Here is a 17,607-nt window from a genome sequence, read left to right as displayed (position 1 = left end):
GAGGAAGGAGGAGGAGGAAGAGGAGGAGGAGGAGGAGGAGGAGGAGGAGGAGGAGGAGGAGGAGGAGGAAGAAGAAAAATCACAACTTGATTCCCACTGTTTAGCACTGGGAAAAAGTCTTCCTGTGTCAGAGAAAAGGCTTATTTCTTTCAAATGTAGTCACCATTCTTCAGCAGCTTGTCCCCCAATGATGCAAGCAATGTGTTTGCAGGATGCCTCACAAGGCTACCCACAGGTGGTCAGAGGTAAATGTGAGCTCCGCATTGTAAAACCTCAGAACTCTAAGGATCTGGCAGACTTCTGTTACCTCTGTACACATGGAGGACTGAGGACATCCTCAGGATGATTGCCTTGCTGAAGGAAAGCACAAATGATTTTGTGCTCTCTAGAAGAAGAGATGGGAGAGTAATCACTAATATCAGAGCTCTCCACGTAGTTGTAATACAAAGTATGGCATGTAGTTAAGTCAGACTTTGGGAAGCTTAAATTTATGTTATAGGATATTACAATACCCCAAACTCTGAGTATTTTATGTAATTTCATTGCTAGAAAATAACTTGCAAAAACAGCTTTATAGTAGTGATCTACTTGTGCACAACAAGGGGGAAAGAAGAACTATGTCCTCCATACAAAGCCCTGTAGGTAGCTTTTGTAGTGGTTTTATTTGTATTACCTAAATCCAAGTGCCCCTTAACAACACACTGGCAGACCCACACAACAGAGAAGCCCTCTGCAGGGAAAAGTGAATGAATTGTGGCTAATGCAGCAACATGGGTCAATTGAAAATAGTTGTGCTAAGTGAAAGAAGCCAAACAAAATGAACATGCACAGCATTAAAACATAACGATATAACATTCTTGAAACTGCAAATTCAACTTGAGTGAAAGAAGGAATATTAGCAGTTGCCTAGTGAGGCCAAGAATTAAGGGGACAGGGAAGAACTGGGGAGAGGAAATTACAAAGAATGGCTAGGAGGTAATATGTATTTTTCAGGTGCCAGTAGTAGGGATGGCTGTGTGGATACATACATACATACAAACATACATGTATGTATATGTAAGTGTGTACAATGTATGTATAAGTATATACATATATATGCTACATGGATATATATGCTTATATATATACTTATAAATTATATATTTAAGATTATAGTCAGCTTAATGCATAGCAGTTCCATGTCAATAAATTGTTAAAGAGAACATAGCCTGAGTTATGTCCTTGCATGCATCATTGTCCTTCTTGTTCCTCACTTATAAAGGAGGGCACTGGCTTGGAAAAAGCACAGTATCAGCCAGATTTATTCATAAACCAGTACAGTAACATGTGGCTGACAAAAATAGGCAAACATTAACTAGTAACACATGAAAAGAAGTTATTTTGTTAAATAGTATGAGAAATAACAAAACCAATCTTTATTAAAAACCAAACACCTTATTAGGGCAGTGAGGTGGCTCTGGCAGTAAGGGCACCTGCTACAAGATAACAACTAGACTCTTGACTTCCAGGACCCACAGGATAGAAGGAAAGAACCAACTTCAGTGAGTGGTCCTCTGATTCCACACACAAGCCTTAGCATGTTTACCTCCACAGGCATACAGCTCAGTTCTCCACAAATACTCTGAATACTCTGGGAATGTTAAACCTAAGCACCCTTTATCCAGTTTGAGTGTTAGAGAGTGAACTGTTGTTTGCATGGTGGGTTTGGGGACTGACACCATGAGGGTTCTAACGGGATTCAGGCAGTCAGCTGAGGTCACTCTTTGAGATCACTCCACAGCAAGGTCATCTTGCGAAGTCGCTTAGTGATGTCACATAGCCAAGGCATCCTAGAGTGCCAGTATGCTCTGAATTTTCACCCCACTATTTTTTCTCTCACCTCTAGCTAGAAGACGAAATCACAACATTACGGCAAGTTTTGTCAGCAAAAGAAAGACATCTGGTTGAGATCAAACAGAAACTCGGCATGAACCTGATGAACGAGTTAAAGCAGAACTTCAGCAGGAGCTGGCACGACATGCAGACCACAACTGCGTGAGTATCTCTGAGTATCTCACAGAACCTGAATTAAGTTAGGGAGTCTGCTGTCCACTGGCTGTGCTTCTGTGTTTCCTCTCCTGTTTCTCTTACAAGGTTGATTTGGTGCTTGCAGCATGAAGAAGATATTTTCTTTAGGAGCAAGTTAATGAAATATGAATGATTATTAAGTATATTGTATGTAAAGTAAACTATAAAAGAACTTCCTGCAATAAACTTCTGTTGATTAAAACTCTTAATTCCAGGAGCTAAGGATGTATGTAGCTCAGCTGGTAGAGTACTTGCCTAGATACAGGAAATTCTGGTCTCAGTCGTTAATGCTGCATGAAGGTGTGATGGATATTCTTTCCCTTCTAACACTGGAGAGGTAAAGGTAGGAGGATCAGAAATTCAAGATCATCCTCAGCTACAAACTAAGTTAGCCTGAGAGACACCAGACCCTGATGCAAAAACTAACCAAACAACTCAATTTAGACTATTTTTGTTGTTGTTTCATTTTTAGATTTTATTATAAAAATTTTGCAAAAGAAAATCATACCAAAATTAATCTGTTCCAAAGTCTATATGTATCACAGTGACCTTCTATCCAGCTAAAATAGCCATTTGAAAAAGATGCTGTGTACACTGGATTTTATTCTTTCACTATCAAATGTATTTTAGTACACTTATCCACTACCAAACCCAAAAATTCTATGACAGAGTTAGAACTACAAAAACAAGTAGCTTTATATCTTCTTTCATAATCGTGTCCATGATCCAAATTCAGTCCCCTAACATTCAGCCTTTCTTGTTCCTCTTTCTACATGTTGTGTCCCCCCACCTACATATTTATTTTGGGGTAGATTTTGCATAAGAGGGGAATATGAAGTATTTTTATTTCAGAGATTATGTGATCTCACTTATTACTCACTATAAGACCTTCCATTTTCCTGAAATTTTTCTGATTACATTTTCTTTAATGCTAACTAGATAGTATTCAGTATTCTATTAGTTCATGAGTGTGCATGTGTGTGTGTGTGTGTGTGTATGTGTGTGTATGTGTTGGATTTTCATTATTCCATTTATCCGCTGATCAATAATTAGGTTGATTTCAACTTTTTGCTATAGTGAATGAAGCAGCAATAAAATTGGGGTACAGATATCTCTGTGGTAGGTAGTGGGGTTCTCTGGGTATGAAATAGCTGGGTCATATGTAAGTTCTATTTTTAATATTTAAAAAAATCTCAAAACAGATTTTCACAATGGCTGCATTAATTTGCATCTCACCAATAGTGAATAAATATTCTTACCTTTGCACATCCTTTCCAACATTTGTTGTCAGATTTATTGATGTTAGCCGTTCTGACTGGAGGGAGTTAGTAGCTCATATCTTCTGGGAATGGGCAGAGCTTTCCCAAGAAATGAGGAGCCTTTGCACACTTGTTACCGATCATTCTGATTCTGTAACCTTGGTGATTGTTTATTATCATGGGGTGGTGAGGTCAGGTGACTTGGCATTAGGATGGGACTTCTTGATAATTAAACTATTTTTCTTGTTAGGTGACCTTACAAGAAAAGGGGTTTTACATAAGAGATTTTTCTTCTTTTTTGTTTGTTGAATATTAGTAGCTGATAGGCAATCAGAGGGACTTCATGTCCAAATCCTTAACTTTAGCCCCAAATCCAGCCACCAACACTCTTTGTCTTTGAGTTATACATTTCCTACTCCATTCAGTGAAATATAAAGATCCTGTCTTCACCTATGTCTTATACCTGTGGGAATCAGTTCTCTCTGTAGTTCTTTGCTCCTGGGCTCAGTGCCTGGTAGCAAGAAGTACCGATGATTGACAGCAATTATTTCAATTTTCTGTGAGACACTAATTTCACCTGCTAGCTCTGAAGCAGCAATGCCCAAGACCTTTTGGTGCTGTGTGAAGATGCCCTTTGTATGAGGTTTCCCAGAGTAGGCACCTTGGTTTCCCTGGGAATAGTTGTTTCTCTTTGCCTGCAGTGTGGCTCAACTGCCTTCCAGGTTTCTATGTGTGTGCACCCAAAACTTCATCTAGCTAGGATAATGGAGGACAAGATGGAGCCACAGGTCTTTGAAGTTCATCTCCAGAGGCTAGCTAACCAACCTTCCCTCGTCAGATGATGACAGATATAAAAAAAGAGACTATAAACCACATGCCTGTGTGCATTAATTTAAAATAAGTACTAGAACAACATCTATAGAGAAAATACCTTGTGTCTGTATGGATATGGTACCTGCCAATAATAAATTTGATTGCCTATAGCTTAGGCAGGAAATAGAAGGTGGAATATCCTGCAGGCAGAAAGGATGCTGGGATAGTGTCAGGCAAGAGATTCGCTGGGAAGATGTGACAAGACAGATGCATGGTACTTAAGCACAAGTTACCAGCCACATGGTAAAATGTAGATTAGAATAAATGGGTTATTTTAAGTTATGAGCTAATCAGAGATGAGCCTAGCTATATGGCCAAGGTATTTGTAAATATGTTTTGAGTCTGCATCTTGTTTCCGGGAGCACAGGGCTGGGAGGAAGAGCCAGACAGACCTAACTTCAACAATCATATGAGCAACCTCCAGAAAAGGACAATGGGGTGCTAGGCACTAGAAGAAAAAAGCTTATCTATCAGTAATCTGAGCTTCTGTTTTTGCCTTTTGTGACCAGTAGCAATGAGTTGCCCTGATAGTGTTTGACTGAACACCCTCCAGTTCCCTGGCTCTGGTTGCCTCTGTATTTATTTAGGTCTCTTGGCTTCAAGTCGTACTGATGTGAACTTCCCTCTGGGGTGTAAGAATAGAAAGGATTGTTTCATCTGGTCTGGACAATCATTTCAGGGATCGGATAACCAAATGTGGACCGAGTACTTTTCTGGCTGAAGATGGGGAGGAAGAAGAGGAGGGAATAGTTGTGCAGGGTGTGTCCATAGTGTCAAGCTGTGAAGGGGACAGGAAGAGGACAAGGCATCTGTATCCTGAATGTGGAATCACAGCAGAGAGGTTCCAGGAAGTGTTCTAGACTAGTCATATGGGGAAAAAAATGGGTAATCTCTCTTTTCTCAAGTTTGAAGAAGAAATTGGTGTAGCCAAGCAGTCTTCTTGGTGTAAAAGATGAATAGCACAAATTCAATGCCTGGGGTTATGGAGTTTACAATATACTCAGAAAGATAAGAATTTTGTTTGTTTGTTTTTTTATGAATGATAAATACAGATCACTGCAGGAATGTGAAGTGGAATAGGAGCTTTGCCTGGGGATATTGCCCCTCTAGGGACAAAGCAGGGTTCCTAAGGAGTCCTCAGAATATAATCAGTCTAAGAGAGACAGGTGGTGGCACTTGAGGGTGACACACATTGATGATGGCTCAGCAGAAGAGAAGGCTCTACCCCTAGGAAAAGCATTTAGTTAGTATGCTTGCTCAGTTAATAGAGTTAACTTTCTTCTGCAGGGAATAGAAAGCCATTAAAGGGTCTTAACCAGTCATTTATCCAACTAGAGCAAGTAAATGTCTAGTATTAGGCATATATTACCTACAGGCTAATCTAGACCCCAGAATAAGAGGATTGACATGGTGCCTACTTTTCATTCAGCATTGAACGGGAGAAAAATGAGCGAGAAACAAGTAATGAAATAAACAAGCGGGGAGCTGCCAGGGAGGAAATACCAGGATGGACTGTGAGGAAGCCAGCCTCCGGGGATTGGCCAGTGAGAGGAGGAGAGGGTGAAAGCTGTGAGGATGGAATCCCAGTCAGGAAAATCTTGTTCTAGACCCTGATTCCAGTTGAGACTTGAAAGACTGGAAATGTCCAGTGTTTAACGATCTAGGGAAGAACTTTCAGGATCAGAAAAAGTTGTTACAAAGACTCTAAGGCGGGAACTAGCTTTTCAGTTTTGGTGAGTCAAAAAAAATGTCTCTTAAAAAGTCTAGACAGTATGTCTGTGGTATGTTGAGATGAGAGCATGGTCCCTGAGGCCTCTTGGGCAAGTGATAATTTAATGCCAAGAGCTTTAGATGCTACTGGAAGATTTGGAGCAGGAAATGACCTGGGTTGACACACATGTATGAATCATTTCCGTTAGATTACATAATAGATTGTGGAGGGGTACGGGCGTTAGGATAAAGTGACAAAGATTTGGCAGTCACACCATGCAACAGACCTAGAGCAAGAGGTTTATTGGGGGAGGGAGGAGAATTAAAGGGTGTCTTGGAGTAGAAAGAGTGGGAGAGACAGAGGACAAACAAGACAAAGAGAGGAGGCAGGCGGGGGAAGGAGGGCACACATGAGCACAGCTGAGAGCTATATGGGGTGACCCAGGCCTTTTTATGTGCCTCACCTGACAGTAGCAGGTGATGACACAAATGACCGCTGCTGAGTCACTGAAAGGCAGGTTGGCAAGAGCGCCATATTTACAACAGTGGTCGGGAATCGGAAAAGCATCTCTGAGTCTGTTGTAAGGGGGAGGCATGGAGAGCGGGGCAAGAATCTGGAGGTCAGTCTGACAAGAAGTCCCAGTGGTTTGGAAGTAAATGCTGACGGAAGCAGAGTGATTGAGTGAGACCCACTTGTAGGCTTGGACTACACAATACCCATTCCGCTTGCCTCAATGTCAGGGGAGCATTACTGTGGATCTCCCAGGCTGCAGATATGTCAGCCTGGATTCTGTGTACACAGGGAATAAGACCATGTCAGTACCAGGGTGAGTGATTTAGTGAGTTAAATATTGTAGGCAGATGGTGTCTAATGCTTTGTTGGCCTGTGGTGACTCTGTGCTCTCATTAGGAAGACTGAGACACAGAGGTAGAGTTGACACTCAATGAATGACCCGTTTTGATCGTGTTTGAACTACCCCATAAGCAAATTTCAAACTGATAGGACAACTTGACAAAAGTTAAAGGCAGAGATGTGTGCGTGTGTGCGTGTGTGTGTGTGTGTGTGTCTGTGTGTGTTTAGTATTTGCTCATGGATATCATTGTTGATCTGGCCTTGGAGATTATTTAATGAGTCCAATGTCTGTGTTCTCCCTAACCTTTAAGGATGAACTCTTCTTAGTAGAGAAGAGGCAACCCCTTACCAGTGAGGAGAAATACATTTATCAACTGTATAATTTTAGGAGGAAGTCTTCGACTAACCCTATTTCCTTGGCTGCTGAGAGATAGTGAAGGAGGGAGCTTATTAGTAATATGTTGGGAGGAGTGATAACAAAAATATGTCTCCCTGAATTAATTAAATACCGCTCTGTTAGTATTCATGACTCCTATTCTAGCACACATTCTGTAAGATGAAATGTGGAGATGAGCTGTGGCAGGTTAGCTGGGAAAACTTAGACTTCAAAGCACTGGAAAGAATTTCAGCTCTCAGAGAGCATGTGTGATTCCCAGAGGCGATACTTTGCATAATGATTAGGCAATCGTGACCTAGTTAGTGTGATTTATAATGAAAAGAAAATCTATGGTATGCTAATGAACGATCTTGGCATGTTTTCTTCAAATTGCCATAGGACCCAAGTGAGGAAGAACGATTACATAATGGACTCGGATTGTCTGCTTTAGAGAAATAGTTCAGGAATACAGAAGCATGTCAAGGGGTTTTATATATATGTGTGTGAGTGTGTGTGTGTGTGTGTGTGTCTGTGTGTGTGTGTGTACGGGAGGAGGGGTAGTCGTTCTCATTCATGCCCATTCTGTTCATACCTAGACTTCTTTTATTGTCTTTTGGGCTTCAAGGAGGCAGGGTACAGGTGGGTGGCTTAGAGCCAGTATGCCTGTTTATTTATTCAATGTTCTGCTTTGTGAACCCATGAAATTCTCCCACAAATCGACCTCTATGCATTGTACCATAGGCCTGATGGTAGGTCCATAGAGGGTAGGAGGTTTTAAAAAGGAGTTTTAACTCCTCCGTCTTTTGTTTGAAAAGCACAGGAACTAAGCTACACAGAAAGAATTCAGCTGAACCTGCAGCGCTTCAGAGACTCACAGTGCTTAAGAACGGAGGGTCTGTGTATGATTTATTCACTCTTTGCTGGTGGGCTTGATTTTTTGGGTCACCATGGTCTGAATGATAATTATCTCTCTTTGTGAGGAGCTCTGTGTAGCTCTGCTGCATTCAGAAGTATCAACAAAAACCTAATTTTAAAAGTTGTGCGTGCCCAATCTCCCTCGCAGTTAGTTCTCTTCACCTTCAGGGTGCTATTTAGTACACAAACCTGGAAGTAGATTCTTTTGTCTAGCTAGAAGTGATAAGCTTATATTTTAATAACATACTTAGGATGCCTCAGAAGAAAATTATCCTAAATAGTTTTGTGTGTATGTCCTTGATGAGATGTTAAAAATATAGTCATTATGGGAATGCATCCTTTTAAATCTCTTCTTAGAGTATGTATGTTCATGCTGTGAAATACCTTGTAAGAAAACACTAGTCTTTTATTCTAGTTATACGTAGAAAATACTAAAGTTCAAATCACATACTGCTTTGTCCTTTTGATTAATTGCGGTGCTTTTTAAAATCATAAATCATGTGGTCTATGTAGGAACTATCAAGAAAATCCATTAAAAAGCCAATAGAACTCTTTGTATTTGGCTTGGAGAAGAAGATCTCCAAAGGGATCTACAGAAGATGCCCTGTGTACTGGCCAAACAGCTCACCTGGCTGTTAAGCCCTTAACATTTCAGCCACGCTCACTGAATTTAACACCAAGTTCAACTAGGACTCCATAAAATTACAGGGTATGGACAATGTACAACCCCTGAGGTACCCTCTGTGTAGGCTGTGCTGTAAGTGGCGCTCCTTAGAGCTTCTAAGTACTCTGAGTTCAATGACCTATTTCTCATAGGACCTTGGTTGCTATGGTGTTGGTAATCACTTCCCACATATAACTCCTTCTCACTGCCTACCTCTGGAGATCTTTTTTGGCTATTGATTTTAGGTATCATGCAAAATGACTACTAACTATTCTTAAGGAACAGTTTGCCTAATGAAGAGGTAGAAAATGACACACACGCCCCTTAGAATTGTGTGTGTGTGCACGTGCACACACATGCGTGCATTTGTGTGCATAGTTGCCTGTGCACGTGTTTACATTTGCATGTGGAGGCAGAAGACCCCAGGGGGCGTTGCTCCTCAGGCTCTCTGTTCACCTTTATTTTGAGACAGAATCTCCTGCACATCTTCAAATTCTTAAAATATAGTGTTATTTTCTCTACATAAAACAGGAGCTATAAAAAGCTGACCCAACTCATCTTGGTGTCATCTCCAAGGCGACAGGACATCATGGGGGAAGGGAGACACTAGCTTTGTCACCATGGAGGCACTGCACTCTTCCATTCCTCCATTCATCATGTGTAATCTGAAGGACTCAGTTCTTTCTAATGGCCTTCAGATTTAACATTAAGGGCTCCAGGCCCAAAATTCAATTCTCAGTGCCACACATGTGCATGAGGAAAGAAAAACAAATAATAAAAAGAACAAAACGGAGTTACCAGTTATTTCTCAGAAATAATGAATCCTGGGATCTTTAATACTTCATTGAGCCAAGCACAGGCTGCACGGTGACTTTGAAATTAAACGTGGAAATAAATGATATATAGTTTTCATTGCTGATAAATAAATGTCACTAACCCAGAAGTAAGTCTACAGATCTTCATGTGTACCTAACTCCCATTAGTGGGAGTGACTATAAAACAGTGTAACACTCACTGCTTCAATATGACCTTATGTCTAGCCAGTTTTAAATTAAGCCATCAAATTCAGAGTGTCACACATGTTCAAAAAAAAATCTCTTATCCCAAAATTCAAAGCCCTCTTAAGCACAGTGTAAAACTACATAGACCATCCCACAGAAGTAACTATGCAGGCTAATTTCAAGAAAAGCTGTTAAAGCATGCAAGACTGACACACCAGAAGGAATTTTCTAGGCTAACTTGGCCCCCTGTGATGGCCATCCTTGTCACTGTTTTCCTCTGTGTCCTTTGAAGTACCTTTCAGGCCACTTGAGTCTGTGCTGAGCGGCTTCCAGTAGACATGCCTTTCCACGACTGCCTTCTCTTTCTGCCTTCCTGGGTAAAGCTTAATCCTTTTATGCTGCCATTCACATGGCCATGGCTCCAAGAAGCTATGGCCCTACTGGATAGAGGAAGGTGGCCTCTAGTCTTCCTTAGAGTGTAGGCTTTTTAATCCCTCCAAGTAGAACATTGCCATTAACCTAACCTCTTCCTTGCCAAATTTAGTGGTATCACAAAGTGGAAAACTTAGAGCCGAGTACCCCAGGTTTAATGGAGCCTGAAATCTTTGGGGACAGTGAGGCAGCAACGGTGGCTGAAGCCTAGCTGCTTTCTGTGAAAATTGAAAGGATGCAGGAGGGCTCCTTGCTGGGTTGGAGGCGGAGGGACAAAGGTCAAAGGTGATGCTGGTCTCCCATCTAATGGATTGCTTCATGTCCTCACCACTGTGCACGAGAGATTCTGTGTGGGAAAATTGCTTGATTCTTTTTTATGTCCCCTGTACATATTGTGCTTTTCTTTTCTCCACAATGCCCTCATTCTGTTTTTTTTAATCTACTTTTATAGATCTGGTTTCATGGCCCCATGACTACTTTATGAACAGTCTATCAGCATGCTAGAAATCTAACTCGGTAGGAATTCCAGATTCTAGATTCTCTTGATGTGTTTGCAAATACAATGTCTTTATTTTCATAATTTTCTTTTTAAAACGTTTTCAAGTGTGCGCATGTGTGTGCATAGAACTGGAGGACTTGTAGGTGGTTGTGAGCAACCTGATGTGGATGCTATTTAATGTGGTCCTCTACAAGAATAGTGCATGCTCTTACCCGCTGAGCCCTGTCTGCAGCCCCGAAGTCTTCATTGTTAAGGTCAAAGGTGTTGTTACATTTAAACACTATTGAGTCCAGTTCATTTAGTGTTCCCTATCCTACTTTTGGATCCTTTTGCGTGTTTGGTTTGTTCTAAAGAATCTCAGCTCATGCCATTTGGTGATTGGAGAGCTCAAACATCATGTGATAATGATTGACATTTTTTTTTTTTTTTGGTTTTTCGAGACAGGGTTTCTCTGTATAGCCCTGGCTATCCTGGAACTCACTCTGTAGACCAGGCTGGCCTCAAACTCAGAAATCCGCCTGCCTCTGCCTGCCAAGTGCTGGGATTAAAGGCGTGCGCCACCACCACCCGGCTAATGGTTGACATTCTTATTACTAATCTTTTCCATTCAGTACTATGGTAACTGCCTTCTTATTAGCAGCAACTTGTATTGTAGTATTTTATATCAAGCATAAACTGCCAGGTGTATATTTGATTTCAATTGGCCATAGCTGTACCACAATTAAAACAAAAAGGCTTCTGTGTAAAATGTAAAAAGTAAATATATTTTGAATATGCTATCTTCAGACTTCTTCAGGAAAAAAATAAAGTTAGATTTTTTGGAGGGCTCTTTTTTCCATCTTTTGACTACTCCTTTGCTGTGTGACCTGTCACCAGCCAGGTCTTACCATGCACGATCTGTTCTTCAGAGCCATAAATAAACACCAAGTCAATGACTTATTTGTAAAATACTTTTGAAATTTACAAGTTCACAGCCAGGAAAGAAGTAAGGTTAAACTCCAATGTCTTAAGTGTGGCTGGCTGCTATTTTAATGTTTTTCTTTGAAATATAAGTATCTATAAGGTAAATTGTCTCCACGTAGCAACTGTCACAGTGAATTTTGTTAATGGTGATAGAACTTTTGGCTCCAAGCTGGCAAGAGACTTCAGCCAAACCTCAGGATGAAGGAGGGTCTCCTTTCACTTCCCACATCCCCATAATTCTCCTTGTCCTTTTTCCTTTATGATTTATTTATTTTATGTATACGAGGACACTGTCACTATCTTCAGACATACCAGAAGAGTACATCAGACCACATTACTGATGGTTGTGAGCTACCATGTGGTTGCTGGGAATTGAACTCAGGACACCCGGAAGGGCAGTCAGTGTTCTTAAGGACTGAGCCATCTTTCCAACCCCTCTCCTTGTCCTTCAATTCTGTTTCCTTGCTGACTATTTACAGCTCTAGTTGGTGGCATGCACCTGGAAAAGTGGAGGACCTAAACGTGAGGTGGACTAAAGTCTCATGCAATTGCTAACTCTACCCAGAGCACTAGACAATTTATACTCTGAGGGTTAAGAAGAGTCACTTGAGTAAAGTGTATAGTCAAAAGGACAAACTGCACATGGCAAAATCATGTTTTTCCACAGAGGCACATGAATAACAATAGCTGAAGTAAACTCACTCCTCTCCACCACACCTGGGAGGAGCATGAAATTACATTCCAAGAACAATTCTGTGTTTTGAAGAAATTGAGGTCACAACACTGTCATGGGGTTTTATTGCTGTGAAGAGACATCGTGACCATGGCAACTCTCATAGTTCAGAGGTTCAGTCCATTATCCTCATGGTGGGAAGCATGGTGGCGTGCAGACGGACGTGGTGCTGAAGAGCTAGTGGAGAGTTCCGCATCTGGATCCACAGGCAGCAGGCAAAGAATGAGATACACTAGGCCGAGCCTGGGCTTCTGAGACCTCAAAGCTCTTCCCCAGATACTCATTTCCTCCTACAAAGCCACACCTCCTCCAACAAGGCCACACCTTGTTGTAATGTAGTGAAAAGCTGTTCATTAAGGTTAAAGTCCAAGATTGCCTCTGGACTCCTCGCAATTAGAAGACTCCCTTCATTAGCAGGGCTTCTCTTTCTCTGTGCCCTAAGCCCCCAGCTGATGACCTTTGCCTTTCCTGGTTGTTCCTACTCTCAGACTCCCAAAACATTATAAGCCTTGAATCACCCTAAGTAAAGTTGATTTGGCTCCTGCTAGCTGGTCAAGATGTCATTTATTTACCTTAAGTACTCACAAGGCTTCTGAACATCCCTCTGCCCCATCTCTGCCCACTGTGGATTGCATCAGCCAGTGACCCACAGGAGCTAGGAGACCCACAGAGTGACACTCTCTAAGGGCCCGCGGGGACCATTTCCTTTCAAGCCATCACATAAAAGTGTTCTGTCTATTATCATGGTTCTCTTTTAATTCTAGGTACAAGAAAACGCACGAAACCCTGAGCCACGCAGGGCAGAAGGCAACAGCAGCTTTCAGTAATGTGGGAACTGCCATCAGCAAGAAGTTTGGCGATATGAGGTAAATCGGCAGAAAAACACAGGAACCCTGCCAAAGGACACTGAGTATAGGGAGGTTATTCTTTCTTTAATTGGTAAAACGACATTTGTGACAGAAATACATTTTCATGTTTGGGATATTTTCTGTTTGAAGGTTGATTTAGAAGCCTGGCCCCAACCATACTCTTTCTCCTAATAAAATCAAAAGGTAGAGGGAATGAGGAGGGGTTTCAGAACAACCCAGCACATGAAGAACCTGACTGGTTTTATTAACTTTTCCCTTTGCTGTGTACAGAAAAGGCAATGCCAGGAAGAATTCATTTTGTTTCATAGTTTCAAGGTGTAGTCCCTCCTCACCAGGAAATCATGGCGACAGGAGGGGTTTGAGGCAGCTGGTTGCAAGGTATCCGTAGTCAGGAAGTAGAACAGTGCAGTGAACTTGGAAGCTCTCTTTTCAGTCCTGGAGCCACTGGCTAGTGAGTCTTCCCTCCTCAATTAATCCTGTCTAGAAACAGCCTTCTAGACGCATCCAGAGAGACACATTCCATAGTAATTCTAAATCTAATCAAATTGACAATGCATATTAAGCATCGTATCACTTAATTTAAATGATATAGGAAAGTATTCCATGGAATCTGCTCTGATAAATTATTGTAGGATACACTTTGGTATTCAACTATCTGGTATATTTTATATTGTAAAATGATACTATTTGTCTTACACTTCTGGTTCCTTTACCAGTATATCAAGATACATTAATCACTTCACCCCTTCATTTTTAATAACTGAATCATCATATAGTATACAACAGCAGTAAAAGCTTTAAGTGACTACTCTCTCAGACATGTGTCAGTTTACAGAGCAGTAAGGAGGACATGAAGATAGATTGTGAACTGTACATCCTTACTATAGAAACAGGGCTTCTATATTTACAGTGTTGTATAGGATATTTTTATTTTTTAAATTATATGTATGGGAAAGGTTCCACAATATTACTGTCATATTTGTATTATTTAGATACCTGTTGATTTATTTTTAATTTTGATGGATGTGGCTTAGGAGATCCTTCTTTAGAAATCAATTTTATTTTTCTCTTAGACTAATTTTTTTTCCTAGAAAAAAGGTTTCTCTGTGTAGCCCTGAGCGTTCTAGAACTCACTCTGTAGACCAGACTGGCCTTAAACTCAGAGATCCACCTAGCTCTGCCTCCTAAGTGCTGGGATTAAAGGCACACACCACCAATGCCCACCCCAAATTATTTTTTAAGTTGGAAAGTTTTAAGCTTATCCTTTAGAAAATTTATGTGTATATTTATGTTATAAATTTCTTAAACTATTATTTCTCTGAAGCTTTGATACCTAGAAACAACTATTCATGTCTTTGTATTTAGTTTTTTCTATCAGAGGTTGGGTTATGCTTCATATTCACGAATCATTTTAACTATTCATGTGGATAGTCAATTACAGATATGTAGGTGGACACTCACCATTGTTTTATCTTCATTTTTATTAATACCACATTATCAAAAGACATTGAAAGCCTTCAGAGGCATCATGTGATTTTGTATTATTAGTTACTTCTAATTTTATTAAGTTTAAAGTTGTATCAGTGGTATCAAACTATTTATTTGAACAAATATCTATTTGAACAAATTATCTCTTATACAAGAAAGACTCTTCTGCCCATTGTATATGAGAAAATGTATTTGGTCATGTTTATGAAGTTTGGTCTTTACATGTGCAGTTGAAATCTTTCTCTTTGAACACTAGAACCTTACACAACACTGCCAAGTAGTGTCCCTCCATCTTTATGAGTCCATATAAACATCTCTGAAGCATTTTAAAAACATGTTTTTCCAAATTGCACTTCTCCAAGATTGTGCTCAGAGGGGCTTGGGTGGAGGCTAGGAACCAGCCTCTGTACCAGGCATGTGGGAAAGTGACTGCTGCGTGTGATTGACCCATCTTCTACCTGAGTGTGTTCCCTTACGAACTGTGGAGGAGAGGAGCATGGGCTAAGGCTGGAACTCAGGAGTGGAGGGCTCACTTTGCATACATGAGGGAGATCTTGGGTTCCATCCAATGAAATTGAAGTGAGGGAAACCCAAGTAGCGGCATCACTGGGGTATTATAGAGCATGGTGTGTACTATGCATTTAAATGCTAGTTTAATCTTTACTATATGACCATCTCAAGGTGGTCCTCACATGAAGGAAATCAGGATTCATCTCTCATCTTGTTTCTCAAAGTAGTGAGGAACAAAGGCTGTTGCAAGAGTATGCTGGCATCCTCTGGTTCATACTGTAGCAGAGTATGATGACCAGTTGTCGCCTGCCTTTACTCCTGTTTTAAAGTGCTTTATTTTTGGCACATCGCCTAACTCATGTCCCAGGAGTTCCATGCTGTTCATTAATTACAACTTTATATAAAGATACACAGTTTTTAATTGTGTAGTCCCTGTTTGTACGCTAGAGTTATGTCAGTAGTAAACAATTAATGTTAAAATATACTTTACTTTAAACTTTCTGTTGTTTTCTCCCCCATAGGTTTTGGCTTCAAGTCCATGTCCCTTTTTTCTTTCTTTTTTTTTTTTTTTGATATTTTATTTACATTTCAGATGTTATCTCCTTTCCCTCTCCCTACCTACCCTGAAACCCCCTATCCCATCCCTCCTCCTCCTGCTTCTATGAGGATGTGCCCCCACCCACCCAATCCCACTTCCCCACCCTCGAATTTCCACACATTGGGGAATCCAGCCTTCTCAGGACCAAGGACCTCCTCTCCCACCTATGCCCGACAAGGCCATCCTCCCCTACATATACAGCTGGAGCCATGGGTCCCTCCCTATGTGCCCCAAGGCTGGTGGTTTAGACCCTGGGAGCTCTGGTTGGTTGGTATTGTAGCTTTCCTCATGGGGCCACAAACCCTTTAAGCTCCTTCAGTCTTCTCTCTCACTCCTCCATTGGGAACCCCATGATCTATTCAATGGTTAGCTGAGAGCATCCACCTCTGTATATGTAAGGCTCTGGCAGACCTCTAAGGACACAGCCATATCAGGTTCCTGTCAGCATGTACTTCCTGGCATCCACACTAGTGTCTACCTTTGGTGACTGCAAATGGGATGAATACCCAGGTGGAACAGTCCCTGGACAGCCCCTCCTTCAGTTTCTGTCCCATGCTTTGTCTCCATATTTGCTCCCATAAGTATTTTGTTACTCTTTCTAAGAAGGACCAAAGTACCCACACATTGGTCTTCCTTCTTCATGAGCTTCATGTGGTCTGTGAGTTGTATTTTGGGTATTGTGAGCTTTTGGGCTAATATCCACTTATCAGTGAGGGCATACCATATGTGTTCTTTTGTGATTATGTTACCTCACTCGGGATGACATTTTCTAGTTCCATCCATTTGCCTAAGAATTTCTCAAATTCATTGTTTTTAATAGCTGAGTAATACTCCATTGTGTAAATGTACCAATTTTTCTGTATCCAGTCCTCTGTTGAAGGACATCTAGATTCTTTCCAGCTTCTGGCTATTATAGATAAGGCTGCTATGAACATAGTAGAGCATGTGTCCTTGTTATATGATGAAGTATCTTCTGGGTATATGCCCAGGGGTGGTATAGCTGGGTCCTCAGGTAATGCTATGTCCAATTTTCTGAGGAATCACCAGACTTATTTCCAGCTTGCAATCCCACCAACAATGAAGGAGTGTTTCTCTTTCTCCACATCTTTGCCAGCATCTGCTATCAACTGAGTTTTTTATCTTAGTCATTCTGACTGGTGTGAGGTGGAATCTCAGGATTGCTTTGATTTGCATTTCCCTGATGACTAAAGATGCTGAACATTTCTTTAGGTGCTTCTCAGCCATTCGAATTTCCTCAGATGAGAATTCTTTGTTTAGCTCTGTACCCCATTTTTAATAGGGTTAATTGGTTGTCTCAAGTCTAATTTCTTGAGTTCTTTGTATATATTGGATATTAGCCCTCTATCAGATGTAGGATTGGTAAAGATCTTTTCCAAATCTGTTGGTTGCCATTTTGTCCTATTGACAGCGTCCTTTACCTTACAGAATCTTTGCAATGTTATGAGGTCCCATTTGTCAATTCTTGATCTTAGAGCATATGCCATTGGTGTTCTGTTCAGGAACTTTCCCCCTGTGCCCAGGTATTCGAGGTTCTTCCCCACCTTCTCTTCTGTTAGTTTCAGTGTATTTGGTTTTATGTCAAGGTCCTTTATCCACTTGGACTTGAGCTTTGTACAAGGAGATAAGAATGGATCGATTTGCATTCTTCTACATGCTGACCTCCAGTTGAACCAGCATCATTTGTTGAAAATGCTATCCTTTTTCCACTGGACAGTTTTAGCTCCTTTGTCAAAGATCAAGTGACCATAGGTGTGTGGGTTCATTTCTGGGTTTTCA

The 17,607-nt window shown here is 41.0% G+C and overlaps 1 protein-coding gene across 3 annotated transcripts in view; it reads left to right on the top strand.

Annotated features, from left to right (window-relative positions):
• Positions 1–17,607, top strand: part of Tpd52l1 (TPD52 like 1) — a 104,875-nt gene that overhangs the window by 76,113 nt on the left and 11,155 nt on the right. For all 3 annotated transcript variants that reach the window (XM_028766442.1, XM_028766439.1, XM_028766441.1), the window contains exons 3-4: positions 1,886–2,034; positions 13,110–13,211. In XM_028766442.1, the coding sequence (XP_028622275.1) occupies positions 1,886–2,034; positions 13,110–13,211 (251 nt within the window). The remainder of the gene's footprint in view (positions 1–1,885; positions 2,035–13,109; positions 13,212–17,607) is intronic.

Source organism: Grammomys surdaster, unplaced genomic scaffold (genome assembly GCF_004785775.1).
Source record: "Grammomys surdaster isolate TR1022 unplaced genomic scaffold, NIH_TR_1.0 168, whole genome shotgun sequence".
NCBI classification, from domain to species: domain Eukaryota; kingdom Metazoa; phylum Chordata; class Mammalia; order Rodentia; family Muridae; genus Grammomys; species Grammomys surdaster.
The sequence above is the reverse complement of the archived record's forward strand: the minus strand, read 5'-3'. Positions and strand labels throughout refer to the sequence as shown.